At 40.6% G+C, this 22,831-nt stretch overlaps 1 protein-coding gene across 1 annotated transcript in view; it reads left to right on the forward strand.

Moving 5' to 3' along the window:
- Window positions 1-22,831, forward strand: part of LOC145358981 (proto-oncogene Wnt-3) — a 97,118-nt gene that overhangs the window by 9,739 nt on the left and 64,548 nt on the right. The window contains exon 2 of the mRNA XM_080213340.1: window positions 15,422-15,663. Coding sequence (XP_080069466.1) covers window positions 15,422-15,663 — 242 coding nt within the window. The remainder of the gene's footprint in view (window positions 1-15,421; window positions 15,664-22,831) is intronic.

Genomic DNA, 22,831 nt, shown 5'->3' on the forward strand with positions numbered 1-22,831 from the left:
AAGCATAATGCAAACCACATTTTTAAGAGGCAACTGTAAAGTTAAGCAAATAACTAACTTTAGTGCAGTGAAGTGTCTGTGAACACAGTGCCATGGAGCAGGCACCAAGAGGAAGACAGAAAGATACGTGACAGCGAGGATGAGTTGCAAGTGGATTGCTCCAAATGAGAAAATATCAGCATTGGCAGAGCCTACTCTTCTGGAGTAGGGAAGTAGGGTGTCAGCTGGCTGGGATACAACATAAGTTATGGGAAAATCTAGTGAGCAGAATGCAAAAATCAGGGAGAATAGAATTCACAAACATTAGCAAAAATCACCAGTCAAAATGTAAACAGTGATAAGGATTAAATGAGGTTTCAATATAATACTTCTAATGAATGAACTAAATGGCAGAACATGCTTCAGGGCCTGAATAGTTGATTCCAAAACTGCAGCAAATAATGCCCAGTGACTGTTAGTTTAGATATTATAAATAGATATAATATGTAAACTAAATATGCAATTTAGCTTGCAAGACATTGCCTCAGCAAAACATTTTAAAGCAAAACTTCTGAGACATTTTGATGTAATTAGGTATGATCTAAATGCAAATATTAAGCCCGTTCGTTTACTATATATAATAAATATCATGTGTCACATTCTAAACGTTATCATATTTTGTGGGGTAGATTGCATAAATTAACTGCCACAGGTTGGATATGGAAATTATTCTGTGGTCTAATTTGATACTGCAGCTGCTTTGCCTACATATTGCTAAATTTGACCCAACTTTTGATTGTGTCCAGGGGTTTCTACACACATGTGTGCAGTGCACAAATTGGCTGCCATGCTGCTCACTTTAAAACAGAGACTAAACTTTGAGGCAAAAACTTTATGAAGTGCATGAGGACATCCTGAAAGGTGTCATATAAATGCAAGGTCATTCGATACTTGGATTATGAAGTATAGAAAACTTTCATAGGATGTCAACAATCCACATCTTATATGCGAGAGTTAGTCTCAATATCCACTAATATAAAAAAAACTTCAAAAAATCAGAATCACTTTTAAAACTTTGTTTTCTGATTGTATATACTTCTATTATTTCTCCCTTATGCAACTTTTGGTTATTCAATAAGAAGAAATAGTCATTAAAATATATTTTCAAGCTATTTTAAGTCCAAAAAACTTGGAATTTTCCTGGCAAGGTAGAAATTGTAATGATAAGCATAAGTGCACAGCAATGCTGGTTGATGCCAATGCTTTTTTGGATTGCAAATAACTTTAAAATATTTTAAGGATTATTTCTTATTGAATAACCAAAAAATGTATAGTTGGCTATTCCAAGTTTGCCAACTCCTTGGAATTAACTTCCCCAATTTCCCCACCTTTCATTATTTTCTGTTTACTGATTGAATATCCTTCTATTATTTCTCCCTTGTGTATTTATCTAGCTTCCACTTAAAAGTATCAATGCAGATCAGTAAATGTTCATCCTCTTTAATTACTTTATCAACCCTAGAGAAATGAATCAGCCATTTCTCCATTTCCAAGACTGATCCTAGGTGGTGTTCCCTTTATGTGCAGAAGAACAAGTCTCAATTTCGTCACTGTGGGGAGAGGGGAAGTGGGGGAGGGGGGAGGGCGGTGAAAGGATTTTATTTATGAGAAAAATACTGGGATTAAAAGCCAACCTAATAAGGAAGAATTACCTCCCAAGCATGCTTTTTGCTGCACTCTCTGTTGCTCTCTGCTTTTGTGTATTTTCTTTGCACACATCAACTTCAATGTGGTAATTGACAAATAGTCAGGATTAGGAACTGACAGTAAAGTGACAATATCCCATTGATGGTAACATCAGAACAACCAACTATGCAACTTTTGGTTATTCAATAAGAAAAAATAGTCATTAAAATATATTTTCAAGTTATTTTAAATCCAAAAAAACATTGGCACTGCCTAGCAATACAATTGTATCCTTGCATTAACCTATATTGCAGCACAGTGGCCCAGTGGTTAGCACTGCTGCCTCACAGTGCCAGGGACCTGGATTCAATTCCTGGTTTGGGTCACTGTCTGCACGTTCTCCCTGTGTCTGTGTGGGTTTCCCCTGGGTCCTCTGGTTTCCTTCCACAATCTGAAAGGCATGCTGATTACGTGCATTGGCAGTGCTAAATTCTATCTCAGTGCACCCGAAAAGACGCTGGAGTGTAGCAAGTAGGGGATTTTCACAATAACTTCATTGCGGTGTTAATGTAAGCATACTTATGACACAAATAAATAAATACTTATACATATCATTACAATTTCTATCTTGTCAGGAAAATTCCATCTTTCTTTGAAAGTTTTAAAAGGTTCACACCACTGACAAGCACCATTTTTATCTGTGATCTTAATCTGTGAATGTCAACATGTCAATGAACTGGGGTTAGACCATTGGGGCCGAACTTGATCATGGGAACAGAGCAAAACAGAAGAAGAAAGTTTAAAATTTATTTATTAGTCACAAGTAAGCCTTACATTAACACTGCAATGAAGTTACTGTGAAATTCTCCTAGTCACCACATTCCAACACTGGTTCGGGTCAATGCATCTAAGCAGCACCTACGTCTTTTAGACAGTGAGAGGAAACTGGACCACCCGGAGGAAATCCACGCAGACACGGGGAGAACGTGCAGACTCCACACAGACAGTGACCCAAGCCAGGAATCAAAGCCTGGTCCCTGGTACTGTGAGGCAGCAGTGTTGACCACTGTGCCACCTAAGAGTGGCATAATTGCTAAGATAGGCTCCACCACAGGGTTAAAATATGAGAGTATAGACCAGTCTCCTATATTCCCTTGAGTATAGAAGATGAATGGGCGATCTAATGGAGATGTTTATGATGGATAAAGAAGTTTTCTGAGAGGTAGAGAGAAACTACTTCCTCCATTGGGCATACATTGAGAGTTAGGCTGTTCAGGGATAATATTAAGGACCTTTCTTTAGACAAAAACGCAGCTTGTGAAATCGCTGACCTCTGCTGTCAGCCTTCCTGCAAGCAAGGGCTCAAATTTTCCAGCGAAAGCCCAAGTTTCAATCTTCATTCCGCAATGCCGTGTTTTTCACAGCAGCTTTTTAAGGATGAAGATAATTGTGTGCCAACACTTGGGGAGAGGCTGCAGACTACACCTGATCATTTCAAATCAAAAATAATTATCAAACAACTCGGGTTAAGTGATGTAAATGATAGAGCAAATTGGTAATTCCATGCAAAAATTTCATTATCAGATCATGTGAATCGAGCGACTTTGAACTAAATGTAAACTGAGGCGAGTTAAACCCAGTAACTACATTGCTTTCAGTTTGATAATTTGCACATTGTACACACAAGTGTTTAAGTGTACGCAACAAAATGATATATGAGTTTAAACAGTTCAAAGGTGGTATGTGTTAAATAACATTCATGCGAGTGGTTATTAATATGACGTCTTGGATGTTTTTTTTTGTTACCTTGTCCATGGGCATACTTATTCACTTGCGAGTGTGCCAGGGCATGTGACATTTTTATACAAATTTAATGTGTTTATCTTAATTAATGTGAAGTATCGCTGCTCCAGCAATGGCAAAGGATTATTACAGATGCGATACCCAGCAATGTGTTCATTACAAAACTCAGAAGAATGAGAATTGAAAGCCATTCGCTATCGCTTCTTGATACCAGGCAGACAGAATAGATGGTCATCAGCAACTAGTTTCCTATCAATGATTTGCTAATGTTCTAATGGAAAGAAATGCTGGAAATCACTTCATATCTGTAGTTGTAGTGAAGCAGTGAATCCCGTCTGTATCATTAGCAATAATGTATCGTCAGATGATGCACAGATCAGACTAGAAAAACGGAAAATGGTGGCTAACTCGACCAAAGCAGAGGCGTCTAAATGGAAAAGCTAGATTAACGATTTCAGCTAGGTTCCTTTTTTTTAAGAACAAAACTATTGTTTCATGGGATATAGAGGCGGGTAACTTCGGCTAAAAGGCTTGTTTGGCAAACTTCATTCTAACCTAAGGCAATTTTCAACACAGCAAGACTGTGAAAGGTAGCCGCCACTTTGTACACAACACAGGCTGTGGAGTGAATGGCCAAGTGATCTGTGGTGCATGTTGACCAGGAAGGCGAAATCCCCGGCTCGTTTCCCTGATTGGGTTAATCCTCTAACACATTCCCAGGCAAATTATAAAAATCCCGGGTTAAAAATAATGTTGGTTGCGTTATTAACCGAATGACACCTCCCCCACTCCATCCCTCCCTACCCCACACAGTCTCACTTTTCTCCTGAGAATTCACTGTGCTATAAGACGGCCTGAGAATTGCTGCGGAATTGAATCATTAACTCCAGTCAAATGGAGTGAACTGCAATCAATAGAGATTGATAGCAATTGTAGCCACACACTTTTAACAAAACGAATGCCACTTATCACAGTTACCCCGACCCTACCGACAGCAGCCCCACATACAAAGGTTGAGATCAATTATATTAATTACTTCCACAGCTTTAAGTAAAAAGTTCTACCTATTTTACAGTAACTTAATATCTTTACTATCCAACAAACTCCCCCTTGCTCTCTGACAAACACACCCAAACACGCGTTTTTTTAAACATAAAATTCCGCACTTCAGCTTTCTGAAGAACTGGCTGCCCAATTCTAACATGTTCACGGTGGAATGGAATGGAATTCGATTTTTGCGATTGTCGAATGGAGTTTTAGCTGCGGGGCACTGGACTCCCAGAGAGAAGAGTGCAGCTTTCCTCACTGATTGATACCGGCAATGGAGTGGGGGCAACTTTAGCTAGGGACGTTCTCATTTGCACAGACAGCGAGAAAGAGAGAGAGAGAGAGAGAGAAAGCCCAGGAGCGACAGAGCTCCGTCAACATAGCAAACGTGCCAGCTATTTGCGGTTAAAAGCTGTAAAATATCGCTCAGTGCAATGTAAATCATTGCAGAGAGATAGCGAGGCTGTCACCCAGGAGATGGGCGGGTTGCCTACATTTTCCCAACCTAAATTTCGTGGAGTCACATTGTAGTGGTGTAGAATGTGTCACAGGAAGAATACAAAGTGGGGATATGGTTCAATGTAGCGGTGATAACATTAATGTTTATCGGAAGAAAATAGCATACATCACATAGGCCCTTTGAGGCGAGCAGCACAGTGATACAAAGGCAGATACCTGTTATCACACCAATAACAACATCTCAAATCAGAGGCAGAGAGAGCTTTCGATGGAAGAGAAAGTTGAGGCCAACACATTGTCGGATTTCAAGAAGAAATTAGATATAGCTCTTGGGGCTAAAGGGATAGGGCGGGGGGGGGGGGAGGGGGTCAGGATATTGAATTCGATGCTCAGTCATGATCAAAATGAGTGGTGGAGCAGGCTCGAAGGGCTGAATGGCCTACTCCTGCTTCTAGTTTCTATGTTTTTATATCAGCTTCTTCCCGCAAAGAGCTGGCAAATTACCCCAGCATTCCCCTGCACTCAACATCACAATTGCAATATGCCGCAATATTAATTTCTCTATCAGAGTGTCTAAATGGTGTATTCGGATATCTATTATCTGTTCCTCTGAATGCCAACGCGTTTCATTATTATGTATTATTAGTGTCGCAAGTTGGCTTGCATTAACACTGCAATTAAGTTAGTGTGTAACATTTACTTAACATCGAGTTATCTCGATGATTGGATACATTCAGTTAGCAGCGCTTTCCATCTAATATGACAGATATAGAGAGAGATGCGAATATTAATAATCTGATGCCAATGCACTCATTTCTACATAATATGGAGAGAAACATTTGCACACATATCAATATACCCGGATGAATGTGTGTGTAATTAAAACGGAAAGTGCTGGATAAACTCAGCAGATCTGGTACCATCGGTGGAGAGAGAGGAACAGATTTCACGACTCATGATCTTGCTACAGATCTGGTGCCCACGTATGTTCTGTAGAAAGGCCAAATAGACTCGAAACGTTAACAGTGTTTCTCTCTCCACAGATGCTGCCGGACCTGCTGAGTTAACCCAGAATTTTTCGTTGTATTTCAGGTTTCCGGCATTCGCGGTATTTTTCTTTTATTTTAACCTGTGTGTGTGTGTGTAACTTTTCCTCTACGTATACACGTGTGTGTGTGTGTGTTTGCATCAGTCTCAAACCCTAGTCCAATCGCAGAGAATCGATTCAGTTACAAAGGATAGGTTCTGAATCAGCAACAATGCTCTCTCAAGAAAAGACTTGAAACCAGTTGTCATATTACAGGGGGCGGGGGGGGGGCGGTGGAGGAGAAAAGTGAATCTTGAGTCTGAAACGCAGCCCTCGGGGAGAACAATGCGATTTATAGTTGGCTGTTGGCGGTGTCAAAGAGAGTGGACTCAGAACCGTGGAGTCAAAGCCAGAGAATATGAAGGGTGTCTAAACGAATTCCTAGACGGATTAGAAAAATAAAACGATGGCTAAAGATATTTCGATTGAAGCCTATGCGTCTGAAATATCTAAATTTACTGAAACATCTCCAGTTTTGTGTACTATATCGTACAAAATCTTGGAACTGAAATTGCAAGGGCCTATATCGTTTTGAGTTTGTAACCTTAGCTGGGTCGATTTTACTATCCAAAGTGTTAAAACAGGGCATTGCTGTTTGCAGAGTGTGTCAGGCTATAGATAATAATCCTGAGCTGATGAGACTGGGTTTGGTGATCCAGAGACATGCGTTTAAATAGCCACACTGCAGTCCGGTGTTGAATCCAGTTCATTAATTACAAAGTCGGTAAGGTGATCATGAAACAACCGAATTGTCTTGAAGCGCCGCCTGGTCCATTAAGGGAGGAAATTTCGACTCCGAATTTACCCCCAGCAATGTGGCTGAGCGCTCGCTGCTCTCTGGAATGGCCGAATGAGTCCCACTGGGTGGTATCGCCAGTACCTTCGCCCCCAGGGCGATTTGGAATGGACAGTAAACATTGCCCTGTGGGGACACCCATGTCACTAAAACAGGTCGATCATGAGATTGAAATACATGCAAAGCAACAAGTCCCTGGCGAATGATAGCGCCCCACTCCAGGAACAGAGTCTGGGGCAGAATCCTTCTGCAAACTTTGCTCCAATGCAAGACTGTTTGTTTCCCAGAAACTAAAAAGGCATCTGGCCGAGTAGATACCAAAGCCAACACTTCTCTGTTCATTTCGCTTGGAATAAATTCGCCGTTGACCGGGACTATCTTAAAACCGATGATCAAATATTCGTTCGCCAAATAAACCCCAACATCAAGGTGAAGGGTCAGGGGTCACCGCTAATGACACACTAATCAAGCTGTGTGTGTGTGTGTGTGTGTGTGGCGGGTGTGGGGAGGCAGGAAGTTAAAATGGGGAAGGGGCGAAGGAGTAGGATCTTGGGGAGATATCCTGTGTAATCCCAGTAGGACGCAGCAGTTACAGCCAGGGACAGCCTCTTGTCTGCTATTCAAAGCCTAACATGAAATGTTTAAGAATAATTCATTCATCATAGTAAAGTAATTGCCCCGGAAATATAATAGATATTTTTACGGCCCAGCTGCGGTTATAAATTCAAAAGCGATCCAAGTTTTAGCACTTTAAAATGTCGATCTGTGGAGGCGGGTGTGTTGTGAAGTTCAAGTTAAACTCGCATTCTGGCCTCTAATAGCCGCTGTTTCTTTGTGGTTGTCGCAATTATATTTTAGTCTATGTACCCAGTTTACCCATCATTTCTATAGCTGCCTGTCTGCTGGAGTAGGATGCACTCAGACAAAGTGCCCCTCACCCGCATTGACTGACAGCTGCTTCAGGTGATATGTTCGGGTCGGGACAGGGCACCCACAACCTGTATCAGCTCACCCGCTTGTTTCAAACCGTGAGAATGGAAGGTAAAACCGTGTCTGTCCATCTTAACACTTTCGATAGTGCAGCTTTTTTTAAAAATGGGACATTCTCATAGTACCCTTCACAATCTCATGAGGCCGATTGAGTATTTTTTAAGGGAAATTTGGTAGCCAAGATGTGTACATTAAGCTCACTTCAGATGGCAAGAAATGCTAATGTATGACGGCTGAGGGATAATCATTGTCCAGAGCACCAGCTGAACTGGCTGCTATTGGAATCTGTCATGAAGATCTTCTCTGTTCAGTTAACTGGGTAGACTCTGTTTAATCCTGAATCCTAAAAGGCAGCAACTACTGAAATAACAGCCTCAGCTATTGAACTTGGCCTTAAGCCCACTGCTTTCTGCCACACCGTCCGCGCTCCCACTCAAACCAAGGTTAACACCTAGAGGCAACTGGCTAGACCCTTGATATTCTGATCTCTCTGAATACTCTGAATACAATAGTATTAAACAGCTATAAATGTGTCAAATATATATTCAAAAGTAATTGTAAAAGTGCATTCACTGTAATCGGTGTAAAGTTGGATGTTGGTATCTAATTAAGCAATTTCCTATAACAAATCTTATAGTGATGGTCATCGTCATACTTTTTTTCCATTTATCCCTCCCGCCTGCACACGGTTTACACACTCCAGGCAAACAGTAAATTCGTCTTGAGTGTGGTTAGTTCCCCAGCACTCCTCAGTTATGAGCTGCTCGCCGCAGAGTTGTCACTGTGATATGGTAGCGTCGGTAAACGCTTTTGCTATTGACCTTAATCGCATGGGGAAGACCAGGTTGTAAATTCTGATCGCTTCAGATTTTGGGGTTGAAAAGTCACTGAGGTTAAAAAGAAACGGGAGTGACTTCAAGGGAAGATGTCCTAAGCTGGTGAGTTTAATACTTGAAGTTATCTGTCAGAAGAGCCAATTTATTTGATCCTGGCAAGTGTCAATTATTTTCAAAAAGCCTTTCAGGACCCCTCTTTTTGCTGTCATGATGGAAAATTGCAATAAATATTCGCATATCAAATCCCCAGGGAAAGAAGCTGGTGAACGGTTAATTAATAAAATTACACACCCAGGAAGGACATCACCCTCTGTATGTCATGGTGCTCAGATACTCCGATAGTCCGCTCACCCTGTGCCACACTGCACTGTATGTTTTGACATCCTCGATAAAATTTTATTAAGGAGGGGTCGATTTCCCTGCACCATTTGAGAGAATGTGGTGATATTAAACAGTCGAATCATTTCACCCAGAAAGTGGGTTAAGGGATCCATGTTATTGCTTGTGTTAATTTTATTTAAGTGTCCACTTTGTCCCGAGCACTCGATCTTCAATTCCCTGATGTTTTATCTTAGCCTGTGTAATAGATCGGGATTTGATCCAGTGCTTTAATGAAGGATGACGAGCCAATCACAATCCTCACCCTCTAATAATAAACCTGAGCGGGTGTTGTTCCAACAAAAGCCTCCAACTGTTTTCTAAACCTCTCTGGCCTCCGGCTTGGCTGTTCTTCAGTGTAGTCAGTATTTAATGACTATTACATAGGCTCATAATAGACTGCCAAACTGAAGTACTATTTATACTGATTGATCCCGTCAAATATAAGCGCATTTGCTATATATTTATAGGTGTATATAAGATATGTATGTTATATATTTGGTGCATGTAGTACATATATAACGGAATGATATGTGTAGGTATGATTTTTAGTCTATATTACAGATTTACGTGCATGGGCATGTATCTCTGGCACGTGTGCATGTATCTATGCGTCCATTACATCTGTCCATTTGGGTTCTGTCTGTAGTTCTATGTGTGTTTGCCTGTATGTCTTTGAAGGAATTGAAAATGAACTTTTCAGACATCTTACCCTTGTTGTCTGGGAATTTCCTCCTCTTCCCGGACATTACTTGGCTAGGGGTGGTGATGCAGAGAGTGAGGTGGGGTGGCGGGGGCGGGGGGTGGGGGCTGGTGGTGGTGCGGAATGACTGAAGAGGTTAATAGTCATAATAACAGCCCATTCATTTTCAACGTGGGACTGGTTTGATAGATCAGCTGGCCTTTTCCTGCCTGACACATTTGTGTTTTGTAATGTTTGTAGAGTGTGGGTATGTACCAGTTATATGTTCATATGGGTACATTTATCATATTTATATGTTCATGAGTCTATATGTCTGTTATGTGTGTGCATATATGAACTCCATATGAAATCCACCTGTTGATATAATTAATATATTGCAATATATTATGTATATATGTTTAAATTCTATGCCCTCTTTGCATTTAATTTTCTCTCTGCTTTTTTCTACATCTCACCTTTTTTTCTTACAGGGTGGTGGGAAGGGTATTGAATCCATCAGAAGTGCAGGACATGCTTTCTCATGGGAGTTCTGGATAAAATTTGGCTCTCAACCCTTTCCACTCTTTACCCCTTACCTACTTTCTGCCATTCCTCAATCCAAGTCATGTCTTTTTGACTACTTTGCCCTCTCACTAGCCCTTTCCCTTAATATGCCCTTACTGTGATTGTTGCCCTTCACACCTAATCCTGAACCATTACAACCTCACCTCTTCTGTTTTGAATCAGACAGTATATCCTCATCTCCCCTTGCTCTCTTGTCAGTCACTTCACTTTTAACCTTCTATACATCCCACCTTACTTTTACCAGCTCAGCCTGAGGGCAGGTGACAAGAGGCCAGATGTCTGGCAATGCTCATCCTCAATCTACTTCTGTCCTGCCCTCTTATCTATTTTCTTCAACTAAAAGCTTTGTTTTCTTCTACATTCAAGTTGCTTGCTTTGTAATAAATAAATGTGAAAAGATGTGAAACATTATGCTGGCTGCTATTTATCTGCATGTCCCTTTCTTTCTATCTCAATCTGTATGTCATGTTGTGAATGGACTAGCTGGGATTTTTAATCTAAATACTACAGATTAAATTTTTAGCATTTAGTGATTTTAAAAACTGGTAAATAATGAATCTTCTGGAAGTATGTTGAGTGATTTATAGGGATTTATTGGTGAAACAGTTTTTCCAAACAACTAATTGAATTTCAACTCAAATTTCAAAGTGAGGCCAGGCAGTTGAAATTTAACTTTCCTGTTTGAACAATGGACACAAAAGGAGTTAAAATGGACCCAAAAATCTAATATCAGAAAGAAAGAGTTTCTAGAAATACCTACAGATTTTGATTGGGCAGATATAGATGTGAGTAGTTGTATACCTACCCTTTAAACATGTGTGCATAAGTATCTGTGTATCATTATCTTCATGGTATAATTATTTTCACTATATCTGTGTATTTGTGGATATATTAGCTATGAGTTTAGGAACACATGTATTTATTATATCTACATGTATGGAAATGTGTGTGAACTTTAAGCAAGTGCACATGTATCTATATATTATATCTATTAGCAAACCTCTTGTGGTAAGTCAGAGAACATAGTTTCTATTACCTTTCTCTGTTGCCTACATGTTGTTCATTCTCCCTATATGTCTCCCCTTCTGCTTTTGTCTCTCTCTCACTCTATTGCAACTCCTCTCCCTCTAATTGTTCAATGCCAGCGCTATACCAGATAAGGTGGCCGTACATCTCAGTGATACAAATAGCACAGTTTGAGTACATATCTTATTCAACCAGCCTGCCCTTGCAAAATCCAAACAAAACATCTACTGTTGTAAGTGATTTGCAGTTGGGCAGCATCGGTGAACAATCACGAGTGGGCTAATAGCTACTCTAACAACCAATTTAAGTTAATCATTCAAGCTCATAACATGGCTTATTTATACTTGCTAGAAGTGATACACATCCAAACAATGAGACCTATTCTTTGGATCCAAAAGGAATCTGCACAAGCTTTGCACCTTTTTTGGAAATACCTGGGATCTCAGGGAGCCTTTGGATCTCCATTGCTGTTTCCATGGGAATACTTGGCCAATCAGGGTTGGCTTGCCATCAATCAGCACCTTTTTCCTGTAGGATAAATTGTTGTGATTGAAATTTGACACTCTTTGTCCTGATGAGTGTAAGATGAAAAACTTTAGCAGCACGTCTCTCTTTTCAACATACATATTAGTGCATATGTATCAACTATATTTCTCTGTATGATTATATGTACATGCAGAAAAATACATACGTATGTGGGTTTATGGTACGTAAGTTGAGTACATATGTCTGTTTTAATGTTATTGACAAGGATGTACACAAAAGAGAATGTTTCATTTATGTTCTACAACACACCTTTGCATGATTGTGAATTTGAAATCAGAACTTAGCTTCAACATTGATAATTCCTTTAAAAACTGTTACGTGTGGCTCTAGTAGTAATGCATGCTGGTGTACATATGAAGTTTATTTATTAGTCACAAGTAGGCTTACATTAACATTGCAATGAACTTACTGTGAAAATCCCTAGTCACCACACTCCGATGCCTGTTCAGGTACATTGAGGGACAACTTAGCATGGCTAATGTCCGTAACCAGTATGTCTTTCCATTCATGTCACCCATGTTTGATTATGTTTCTACATGCATGGCGTGTAATGTATATTCATCATGTGTGGGTCCTTTTACATATTGGTACATACATGTATTCTAGATAGAGTCACCTATCAGCTATATTTACAGTGCAAATGTTTCTTTAAATATGTTTTCGTACACAGTATTAATTTGTAATTTTGTTTAACACGACATTAAAGATTTGATTGACAATAATGAATTGCAAAATGAATGATTTAACATATTCTATGCTCTCAACTACTGAAACAAGCGGTAATCCAAACTTACTGTTGCATATCCACCCCCCTCCCTCAAAATCAAGATTCAGATCAATTATTTAACCAGATCTGTTGTGAATTTGTCGGTTCACTTCTTTCGCTGACTGATATTAAAATATCTGTATGGTGGGAATTATCAACAGGAGAAGGGAGATGGTGAAAGTGTTTGGTTTGGGTGGCATTGGGATAATTATTCAGTGCCGCATCCACAGAGTTTTTGTTGCTAAGTTTCACCAATTTCCACCAAATGCAGAGTCACCAAAAGTACATTTATATTTAATATTACAATCCCACTCGGTAGACAGCTGCTAACGGAAGTCAGAGTTGATATCCTTGGAGTAGGTAAATGCGCATTATACAAAGAAACAATCAGTAACTGAGCATTTTGATTTAATAGTTACAACAGTTGCAACCTTCCAGCATAGATAGGTCAATTTTTCAATAAACATTAAGACTATTTAAAGATTGTCTTTTTTTTGCCAGTCAGTTTACTAATATAAGGAAATGTGGGTTAGGTATTTTTTTCCAGGAATATAAAGGCTTTTACCACTTTCTTTATATTTTCCCCCCTCTAATTGTGGGAAATCAGAACAACAGGCGGGCAATCTGTTTGGCCACATTAGGCACAGACTAAAATGTTTCCAAGACATCACTATTTCATCATTTCAGAATTATTAGATTAAGTCCGAGGAGGTAAGGGAGGTTTTGTGTGTTTGTGATATGAACCTCTAAGACCAGAGGTTCTGGGTTCTCATCCCACTTCACGGCTTGATGGCCATGGGGAAATGCTCGCATAATGTGGTCAGACAGATTGATAATCAGCCTATAAATCTTTCCACTTACAAGTGGGAGAGTTTTCCGGTCAGCCAAACCGTAGACGGCAACGGCAAACCACTGCCATACCTGGCCAAGCATAATCATGGAGCAATCTCAGTTTTGGGAAGGATGAGTGAAGGAGGTTGTGAGTTAAAGGACTAGGATGCAAAATAATTATGACATAGATACCCTATATGAAAACCACCAATAATCTCTTGGATCTGTTTTATCTGGTTCTACTCAAATCAACTGATTATTATAGACCCCTCTGTCGAAACGCTCTCCCAAATGGAAGTTGCTTATTAAAACATGTACAGCACATGTACAGTTCAAAATCAGAGCTTGTACATAAAGTTTATCATCCTTTTAACTGAAATCCTGGAATCTTTTCAATTTCTTTGAATATTTATTGTACCCATGGATATGTCCCAAGTGTTCCACTCTTTTCATTTGATCCCAAATTCACAGCAACCAGCCTGAAATAAAACCCCAGCAAGTGCTGAAACATTCAGCAGACCCGTCAGCATCTGTGGAGAGGGTAGGCCAGCCTGCTGCGTGTCCCCAACATTTGCAGTTTTTAATTTCAGATTTCTAGCAATTGCGGCACTTAGCACATTTGTCACTGTACTTAGAGATCACGAGATCACCCATGTATCACTGTACTTAGAGATCACCCATGTATCACTGTACTTAGACATCACCCATGTATCACTCTGCTTAAACATCACCTATGTATCACTGTACTTAGAGATCACCCATGTATCACTGTACTTAGAGATCACCCATGTATCACTGTACTTAGACATCACCCATGTATCACTCTGCTTAAACATCACCTATGTATCACTGTACTTAGACATCACCCATGTATCACTCTGCTTAAACATCACCTATGTATCACTGTACTTAGAGATCACCCATGTATCACTGTACTTAGATATCACCCATGTATCACTGTACTTAGAGATCACCCATGTATCACTCTGCTTAAACATCACCTATGTATTACTGTACTTAGAGATCACCCATGTATCACTGTACTTAGATATCACCCATGTATCACTCTGCTTAAACATCACCTATGTATCACTGTACTTAGACATCACCCATGTACCATTGTGCTTAGACATCACCCGTGTATCACTGTACTTAGAGATCACCCATGTATCACTGTACTTAGACGTCACCCATGTACCATTGTGCTTAGACATCACCCGTGTATCACTGTACTTAGAGATCACCCATGTATCACTGAGCTTCAACATCACCCATGTGTCACGGTTGTTAGAGCCTAGTTGATTATATTTCCAGTTCTTTCTGCAATATCTTGTCATTTGATTGTCACTGTGGGAGTGCTTGTATTATAGTTTTGTACACGATGTGAACTCAGTAGGGCTGTCTCCAATAAAACCACCAGAGAAACTATTTCACAACAAGATCTAATATGAACGTGTGTTTTCAAATGAGGAAACAACTAGCAGAGCAGCCAAGCATCCAGTCCTGTAGACAAATAATGGACGGGATGGGGGCGAGAGGAGGGGGGCATTGTCTGGCCTCAAATAATCTGACCTGCGTCAAGTGTTGGTAAAATTGGGTGGTTGGGAATTCCCGCACGCAGTTAAAGTGGAATTTATTCAACTTAAATCAGCCCACTGGTGACTCGATCAGGGCAATTCCCCATTGCATCAGAAAGGTAATATATTCAAGCTGCAACAGTCAGGAACCTCAATGAAAGGCCTTTTGGCCCATTGTGTCCATGCTTGAAGCCAATAGACAAAACGGCAGGGCTGGAACTGTATGAGGAGTTATGTAAGAATGTAAGGTGTAGGATTTTGTCTTTATTTCTGACAGGTGCAATGTTTGTTTTGGTGCATTACTTAGGGTGCAATGCACTGTTTTAACCAGCTCTTGTCTTGTACAGGTCTCTGGCTCTGGGGCACCAGTATTCCTCTCTGGGTTCTCAGCCCATCCTGTGCGGCAGCATCCCTGGCCTGGTCCCCAAGCAGCTTCGCTTCTGCAGGAACTACATCGAGATCATGCCCAGCGTGGCTGAGGGGGTGAAGATCGGCATCCAGGAGTGCCAGCACCAGTTCAGGGGGAGGAGATGGAACTGTACCACTGTCAATGATAACCTGGCTATCTTTGGGCCAGTGCTGGATAAAGGTATTTCGGAGTGACATACCCTGGGGTGGGAGCAGGGTTGGGGATATCCAACTGCACCTTCCAGTCAGGGAATACTGGGCAAGGGAAGGAGGAGTCCCCAAAGTGAAATAGGGAATTGGCCGAACAACCCTGAGTGAGCAATAATTTACTGATCAGCTCCGGGATTGACCTGATATCATACTCCAGAAATAACCAACCAATGGTACTGGTGAACTCTTGGTTAGTCAGTATGACTAGCACATCACTGCAATCTTCATCCGGAAGGGAAATTGCTTGAATAAACAATTCATATATATTTTTAAATAGCAAGAGTTATAGGAAGTGTTTGATGCTCTCAGTAGGATTTCCATATATCATTGTACAGAAATGAGAAGTTTGATCTGAGTTGATTTATTAATGTCACATTTATTAGTAGATAGTGAAAAGTATTGTTCCTGGCATTGCTATACAGACAAAGCATACCGTTCATAGGGAAGGAAAGGAGGGAGTGCAGAATGCAGTGTTACAGTCATAGTTAGGGTGTAGAGAAAGATCAATTTAACATGAGATAGGTCCATTCAAAAGTCTGATGGCAGCAGTGAATAAGCTGTTCTTGAATTGTTTGGTACATGACCACAGACTTTTGTATCTTTTTCCCGAAGGAAGAAGGTAGAAGAGAGAATGTCTAGGGTGTGTGTGGTCCTTAATTATCCATTTTTCTGAGGCAGCGGGAAGTGTAGACAGAGTAAGTGGATGGGAGGCTGACTTACGTGATACGTTGGGCTACATTCACGACTTTTTGCAGTTTCTTGCGGTCTTGGGTAGAGCAGGAGCCATACCAAGCTGTGATATAACAAGAAACAATGCTTTCTATGGTGCATCTGTAAAAATTGGTGATAGTCATAACTAATTTGCCAAATTTCCTATTGGAGTGAATGAGAATGCATGTGGCTGAACTGAGGGAGGATTGGGGTGGTGGAGAGAGGGGTGAGGGTGGTTGAGAGAGGGTTAGGGTTTAGTGCTGGCGGAGAGAGGGGTGGGGTGGTGGAGAGGAGTGGGGTGTGTGTGAGGGGTTGGGAGGATGAAGGAATCCTGTCACTCCACCCTGGCTCATTGGAATAACACATTTGCAACCAGAGTAAATTTGGAAACACTTAAAAACTGTCCCTGATCTTCAGTTCCTTCTGAAGAATTCATTCAATGTTCACTGTGTTTAAAACATTATTATTCAAAAGTCAGTTCACACATTGTAATGTGCAGCTACTTTGGTAGTTTGCTGGGAATCTACTAAAGTTAGTTATAAAGAAATGTTATTCTTAATGATAGAGGGATTGTGAATTTATTGCAGAACGCATCAATATAATAATTCCCAGCTTTCCCATTTCAAAGCATTCAGCTATCGGAGTGATTCCACTGGACAGGTGTTGGAGGAATCAGGAGACATTTAATGCTCTGTCTATTATTGGTTTGTGTGTGTGTGTGTTTGGTGGGGAGGGGAGGGGGGTGGCAACTGTATTGAGGAAGAATTGTAAATGACCACAAATTGTTCAAAAATTAACACCTCTTGGACCTTGACCTGACAAAAATCTGACCTGACTGCAAATCTTCCCACACATCAAGAATGGCCCCTGTAAAAATTAATTAAAATACCTGATGTTTAACCATTTGAAGACCCTTTTAAATGATGAGGTTCATTTTCCCGTAATCCCACTCAATCCCAGCATCCGAGAAAGGGATTAATTGGCCGATCCCTGATCAGTGCTGGTTAAAAAAAAATTTAGTTTACTTTTCCTTTCTTCTTTCTTAATATAATCTCTTTCCCTCTATTTTTCGCTGGTTCACCCAATTTCCTTTTCCATCATTATCTGTCTCTTCCTCAATTTTTAGATATTATTGATTAATAGGAGATAACAATTTCTCCTGCTATCCACTCAGATCCCAGATTCCCCATTACCTGGGTCATGTTGCTGTCAGCTCACATTTCCAGCAAAGTATTTTAAGCTAAAGGATCACAAAATAAAAGCCTGATTCACTGGGAATCTGATGAGATGTCCTCTCCTGCAAATTCTGGCTAATGTTTTTGTGACTGTATAATTGGTCAACATAGATACTGAGCATATTCAAAGCTTTGCGGTAGCACAATGATTAGCATTGCTGTCTCACAGCGCCAGAGACTCGGGTTCAATCCCAGCCTTGGGTCACTGTCTATGCAGAGTCTGCATGTTCTCCCCATGTCTGTGTGGGTTTCCTCTGGGTGCTCCGATTTCATCCCACAGCCCAAAAGACATGCTGTTTAGGTGGATTGACCATGCTAAATTGTCCCTCAGTGCACCCAAACAGGTGCCGGAGAGTGGCAACCAGGGCATTTTCACGGTAACTTCATTGCAGTGTTAATGGAAGCCTACTTGTGACACTAATAAATAAAGTAAATAAACTTTGGGGTATTTGTTGAAGGCTGGAATTGTGTGGGTTGTCGTAGCAGTGAGAACAGACAGAGCTGACGCCAGATCTCTTTTAAAATAACAAGTGGCCCAAGTCATTGAATCATATGAATGCACAGCACAGAAAAAGGCCCTTCAGCCCATTACAACTGCTCTGGTTAAAGATAAACCACCTAATCATTTTAATCCAATTTTCCAGCACTTGACCCATTGCCTTGACATTGCAAAGGCAACTTTATCTCTTTCCATCGTCTCCCTAAAGAGCTTGGTTCATCAATTGGCCAGTAGCTAACTGAAATAATGATAGCACTGGTTAGGATAACATTATTGCAGCAGTGCTGTTAGCATGAAATGTTATCATGATTGTAGCAATATTTAGAGATAAAGTCTTGTTCTTCAATGGTCCATTTAACATTTACATCCTTGTGTTCAAATCCCTTCCTGATCTTACCTCTCTTTAGCTCCATAGCCTCCCAGCCCAACTACCTCCAGGTCACACCCTTCCCCACCGCCAAAATCTCCACCTTTGGCTGTTATATCTGGTTATGCTTCTGTTAGAAGTCTCACAACACCAGGTTAAAGTCCAACAGGTTTATTTGATAGCAAACGCCACAAGCTTTCGGGATGCTGTTCCTTCGCCAGGTGAGTGGAGAGTTCTGGCGTTGTGGTGTTTATTATCAAATAAACCTGTTGGACTTTAACCTGGTGTTGTGAGACTTCTCACTGTGTTTACCCCAGTCCAGCGCCAGCATCTCCACATTATGCTTCTGTTAAACAGCTTTGCATCATATACAGTAAATGCAAGGATATTGCAGATGCCTGAACTCTGAAATGCTGGAAATGTTCAGTAGGTCAGACAGCATCTGTGGAGAGAGAAAGTGAGTTGGTGCCTCACCAGAATCTGTAAATATAACCTTGTAAATTTAGCCTTTGCGTTATGAGTAATTGAATTAAGGTGTTATTTTGATAAACAGAAGCACTTTATTGCAAATTTAAGGTTGTGAGAGATTAAAACTGTGTTTTAGAATCAGGATTATAATTGAGAGAAGTTCATCTTATGACTCAATGGGGAGGTGACGGGCTAGTGGTATTATCGCTAGACTATTAATCCAGAAACTCAGCGAATATTCTGGGGACCTGGGTTTGAATCCTGCCACGGCAGATGATAGAATTTAAATTCAATAAAAAAAAATCTGGAACTAAAAGTCCAATGATGACCATGAAACCATTATTGGAAAAGCCCATCTGATACACTAGTGTCCTTTAGGGAAGGAAATCTGCTGTCCTTACTTAGTCTGGCCTACATGTGACTCCAGAGCCACAGCAATGTGGCAATTGAGGATGGGCAATAAATGCTGGCCAGCCAGTGATGGCCATGTCCCACTAATAAATAAAATCATTCAGTAATGTTACTTTTGATTGCAGGGTTTTTTCTAATTCTTTTGCTGTTAGTGCTGCGGGAGGGAACACATTTCAGCTTCTTCAATATTAACACCAAGCATTCCTTCTGTCATTTTTTTTATTTCCCACACCAGCTGTAGTTGGGCCATTGTATGACAGTGCACATTGGTACAACATTATGGGCACTTGTGTGCTGCAGGACCTGTCCCATTCAGAGCAAGATTGTAGTCATGTTTCTCTGAAGGATAACAAGACATCCATCCTAACAATCTGGGCTGGAGTTGAATCCATGTCCAGGTGAGTGACTAACCCACCACAACCCATCCAGCTCCCAATCAGACAGCAACATTATTTGTAGTCTTGGATGTTTTAACTGATCGACACTAGGTGCTGCACACATTCAGAGCTTTGGGGTGGTATGGTGGCACATTGGTGGCACTGCTGCTCCACAGCTCAACAGCTTCAATTCTGGCCTTGGGTGACTGTTGCATATTCTCTTCATGTCTGCATGGGTTTCCTCAGGGTGCTTCAGTTTCTGTTCACAGTTTGGGGAAGGACGATGTGCAGGTTAGGTGTATTGGCCAAGCTATATTGCCCTTTAGTGTCTAGAGATGTGTAGGTTTATGGAGATTAGCCGTGGAAAGTGTGTGGGCTTACAGGGATGGGGAGGGAAGAAGGCCTGGGATACTCAGTCAGAGAGGGGGTGCAGACCCAAAGAGCCAAATGGCCTCGTCTGTACTGTACACCTTCTATGATGATTCATCAAATAATTTTTTGAGACTGGGTTAGAATTAAAATTGAAGTTAATAGCCTCACACCCATCTATCTGTGGGGAATGATGTGTTGACCTGTCATATCAGAGTTATGCTGCTAAATGTGAATCACACTGAGGTTTGTGTGTTGTACTTGGATGAACTCTTGCTCCTGAGGTGGGAAGCTTTGAGTTCAAGTCTCAACTCCCATGAATTAAGCACAACATCTGGACCAATACACTCCAACAGCACTAAGGGTGTGCTGCACTGTTGGATGTGTTATTTTTGAGATGAGACTTAGACATTTGCCCTCTCAAGTGGGTGCAAAGATATATGGTACCATTTGAAAAAGGGTAAAGGAATTCCCCTTTGTGTCAATATTTATTCTCATTATTGATTCCTTAACCAATATCACCAAAACAAATGGCCTCATCGAATCAATCGTAGAATCATAGAATCCTGCAATGCAAAAGAAAGCCATTCGGTCCATCGAGTCTGCACTGACCACAATCCCACTCAGGCCCTATCCCTATAACTCCATGCATTTACCCTAGCTAATCCTCCTGTCACTAAGGGCAATTTAGCATAGCCAATCCACCTAACACACATATTTTTGGACTGGTCATTAATACTTTGAGGTTTGAGAGATCCTGGTTTGTGCAATTTGGCTGCCATATTTCCAACGTTACAACAACACCTAGACTTCAGAAGTATTTCATTGGCTGGCGAAGTGTTTTGGTACAACCTGAGAATGTAAAAAAGTGCTATGTAATTGCAAATCTGTCCTTGGTTTTGGATTTGTATAGAGCAACTAGGTCAAGATTCAATGCACCACTAACATAAAAATATCAAATAGTGTATTTATGATATATCAGTTGGTTCAAATGGTTCACGTTTAAAATTGAGCTCCAAATTGGACTGAAGTTACACCATGCCAGATGCAAATTTAAACTGGTGTAAGAAAGTCTTAATGAGGGGTTCAACTCTTTTCTGGCCAAAGTGTAGTTAGGAGACAGATGAACTTAATGACTAAGGTTTAAGTGCAAAAATCAGCCTTTTTAAGGACTCAAAGTAACTTTTGTTAATTTTAATACCCAAATTTCAATTCAGAAAATAGAATAAACTAGAGTTTTGTTAAATTTTCTTTTAAATGTAATTGAAGTAATACTGACAATTTCTGTAAATCAAGCTTTTATAAAATACAATTTTTTTTATCAATGTTATAAGGTTATCAAGGTTTATCAAGGTTTTTATGAAGGTTGTGGAGGTGGATTTGAGTACATGGAACTTAGTAAGATAGAGGGTTACAGGTAAGCTTAGTAATCTCTAAGGTAGGGACATGTTCAGCACAACTTTGTGGGCCGAAGGGCCTGTGTTGTGCTTTAGTTTTTCTATGTTTCTACGTTATCGACCTGGACAATATTAAAATGATAAGATTTGTTTTCTTGAGGACAGTTATTACAGTTGAAAACACGTAGCCTTTGATAAGGTTGTAGATTTTTTTAGGATGTGGAGCAATCAAGTTGAAGGGTCATGTTCCACCGTGCAAGACAATCCCATGGTTGCGAAAGATAGGATAGGAAGCAAACTGAATCAAAACATCATGTCCAGTGAGAGGGATTTTAGTGATTGGTTCAATGATTGTGTATTGTATGAGGAAGGCAAGTTGGCGAGAGGCCAGGAAGCCCAGTTTGAGATCCTAGAATGGGATGAGTTAGCATGGGACACTTTGAAATCAGTCTTGATTCACCCAAAGTGCGGGTAATAGTTGATGCATATAAAGTGTCCATGTGCAGTTTGGTATATGATTATTGTCTAATCATTTACAGGATATAAGATGTAGTCTGTTCCAGTGTCTAATGTGTGTGTGTGGTATGGTGTCCTTTCATATAAATTACTTTATAGGCTTTTAGGAGACAATGCTTTGATTGGTATGAAATCTTCTTGTCAGTTTGTGTAGAACCCAATACAAAATGTCTATTTATTGTGTTGGGGATGGAGGGAAGGGTGGAGAGCAAGTGATTTTCAGTTAGGAAGCGTGTCGGCCACGCTTGCTGTGGCCTTTCATTCTGCCCCTTATTGGAAATTGCCCTTTTACTAGCTAATAATCTAAATACATAGAATTTAGAGCACAGAAAAAGCCTAACAGCTCCCTGCCAGTATTTAAGCTCAAAATTATCTTCCTCCTATTCTACTCCATCTTTTATGAGCTGCAGCTGTATAAGACCCTGGTCAGACCCCACTCGGAGTACTGTGTTCAGTTCTGGTCGCCTCATTACAGGAAGGATGTGGGAGCCATAGAAAGGGTGCAGAGGAGATTTACAAGGATGTTGCCTGGATTGGGTGGCATGCCTTATGAGGATAGGTTGAGAGAGCTCAGTCTTTTCTCCTTAGAGAGACGAAGGATGAGAGGTGACCTGATAGAGGTGTATAAGATGTTGAAAGGTATTGATCAAGTGGATTCCCAGAGGCTTTTTCCCAGGGCTGAAATGGCTGCCACAAGAGGACACAGGTTTAGGGTGCTGGGGAGTAGGTACAGAGGAGATGTTAGGGGTAAGTTTTTCACTCAGAGGGTGGTGGGTGCGTGGAATCAGC

This window comes from Carcharhinus amblyrhynchos, chromosome 27, assembly GCF_965287045.1.
Source record: "Carcharhinus amblyrhynchos chromosome 27, sCarAmb.v2.hapA, whole genome shotgun sequence".
Lineage (NCBI taxonomy): Eukaryota > Metazoa > Chordata > Chondrichthyes > Carcharhiniformes > Carcharhinidae > Carcharhinus > Carcharhinus amblyrhynchos.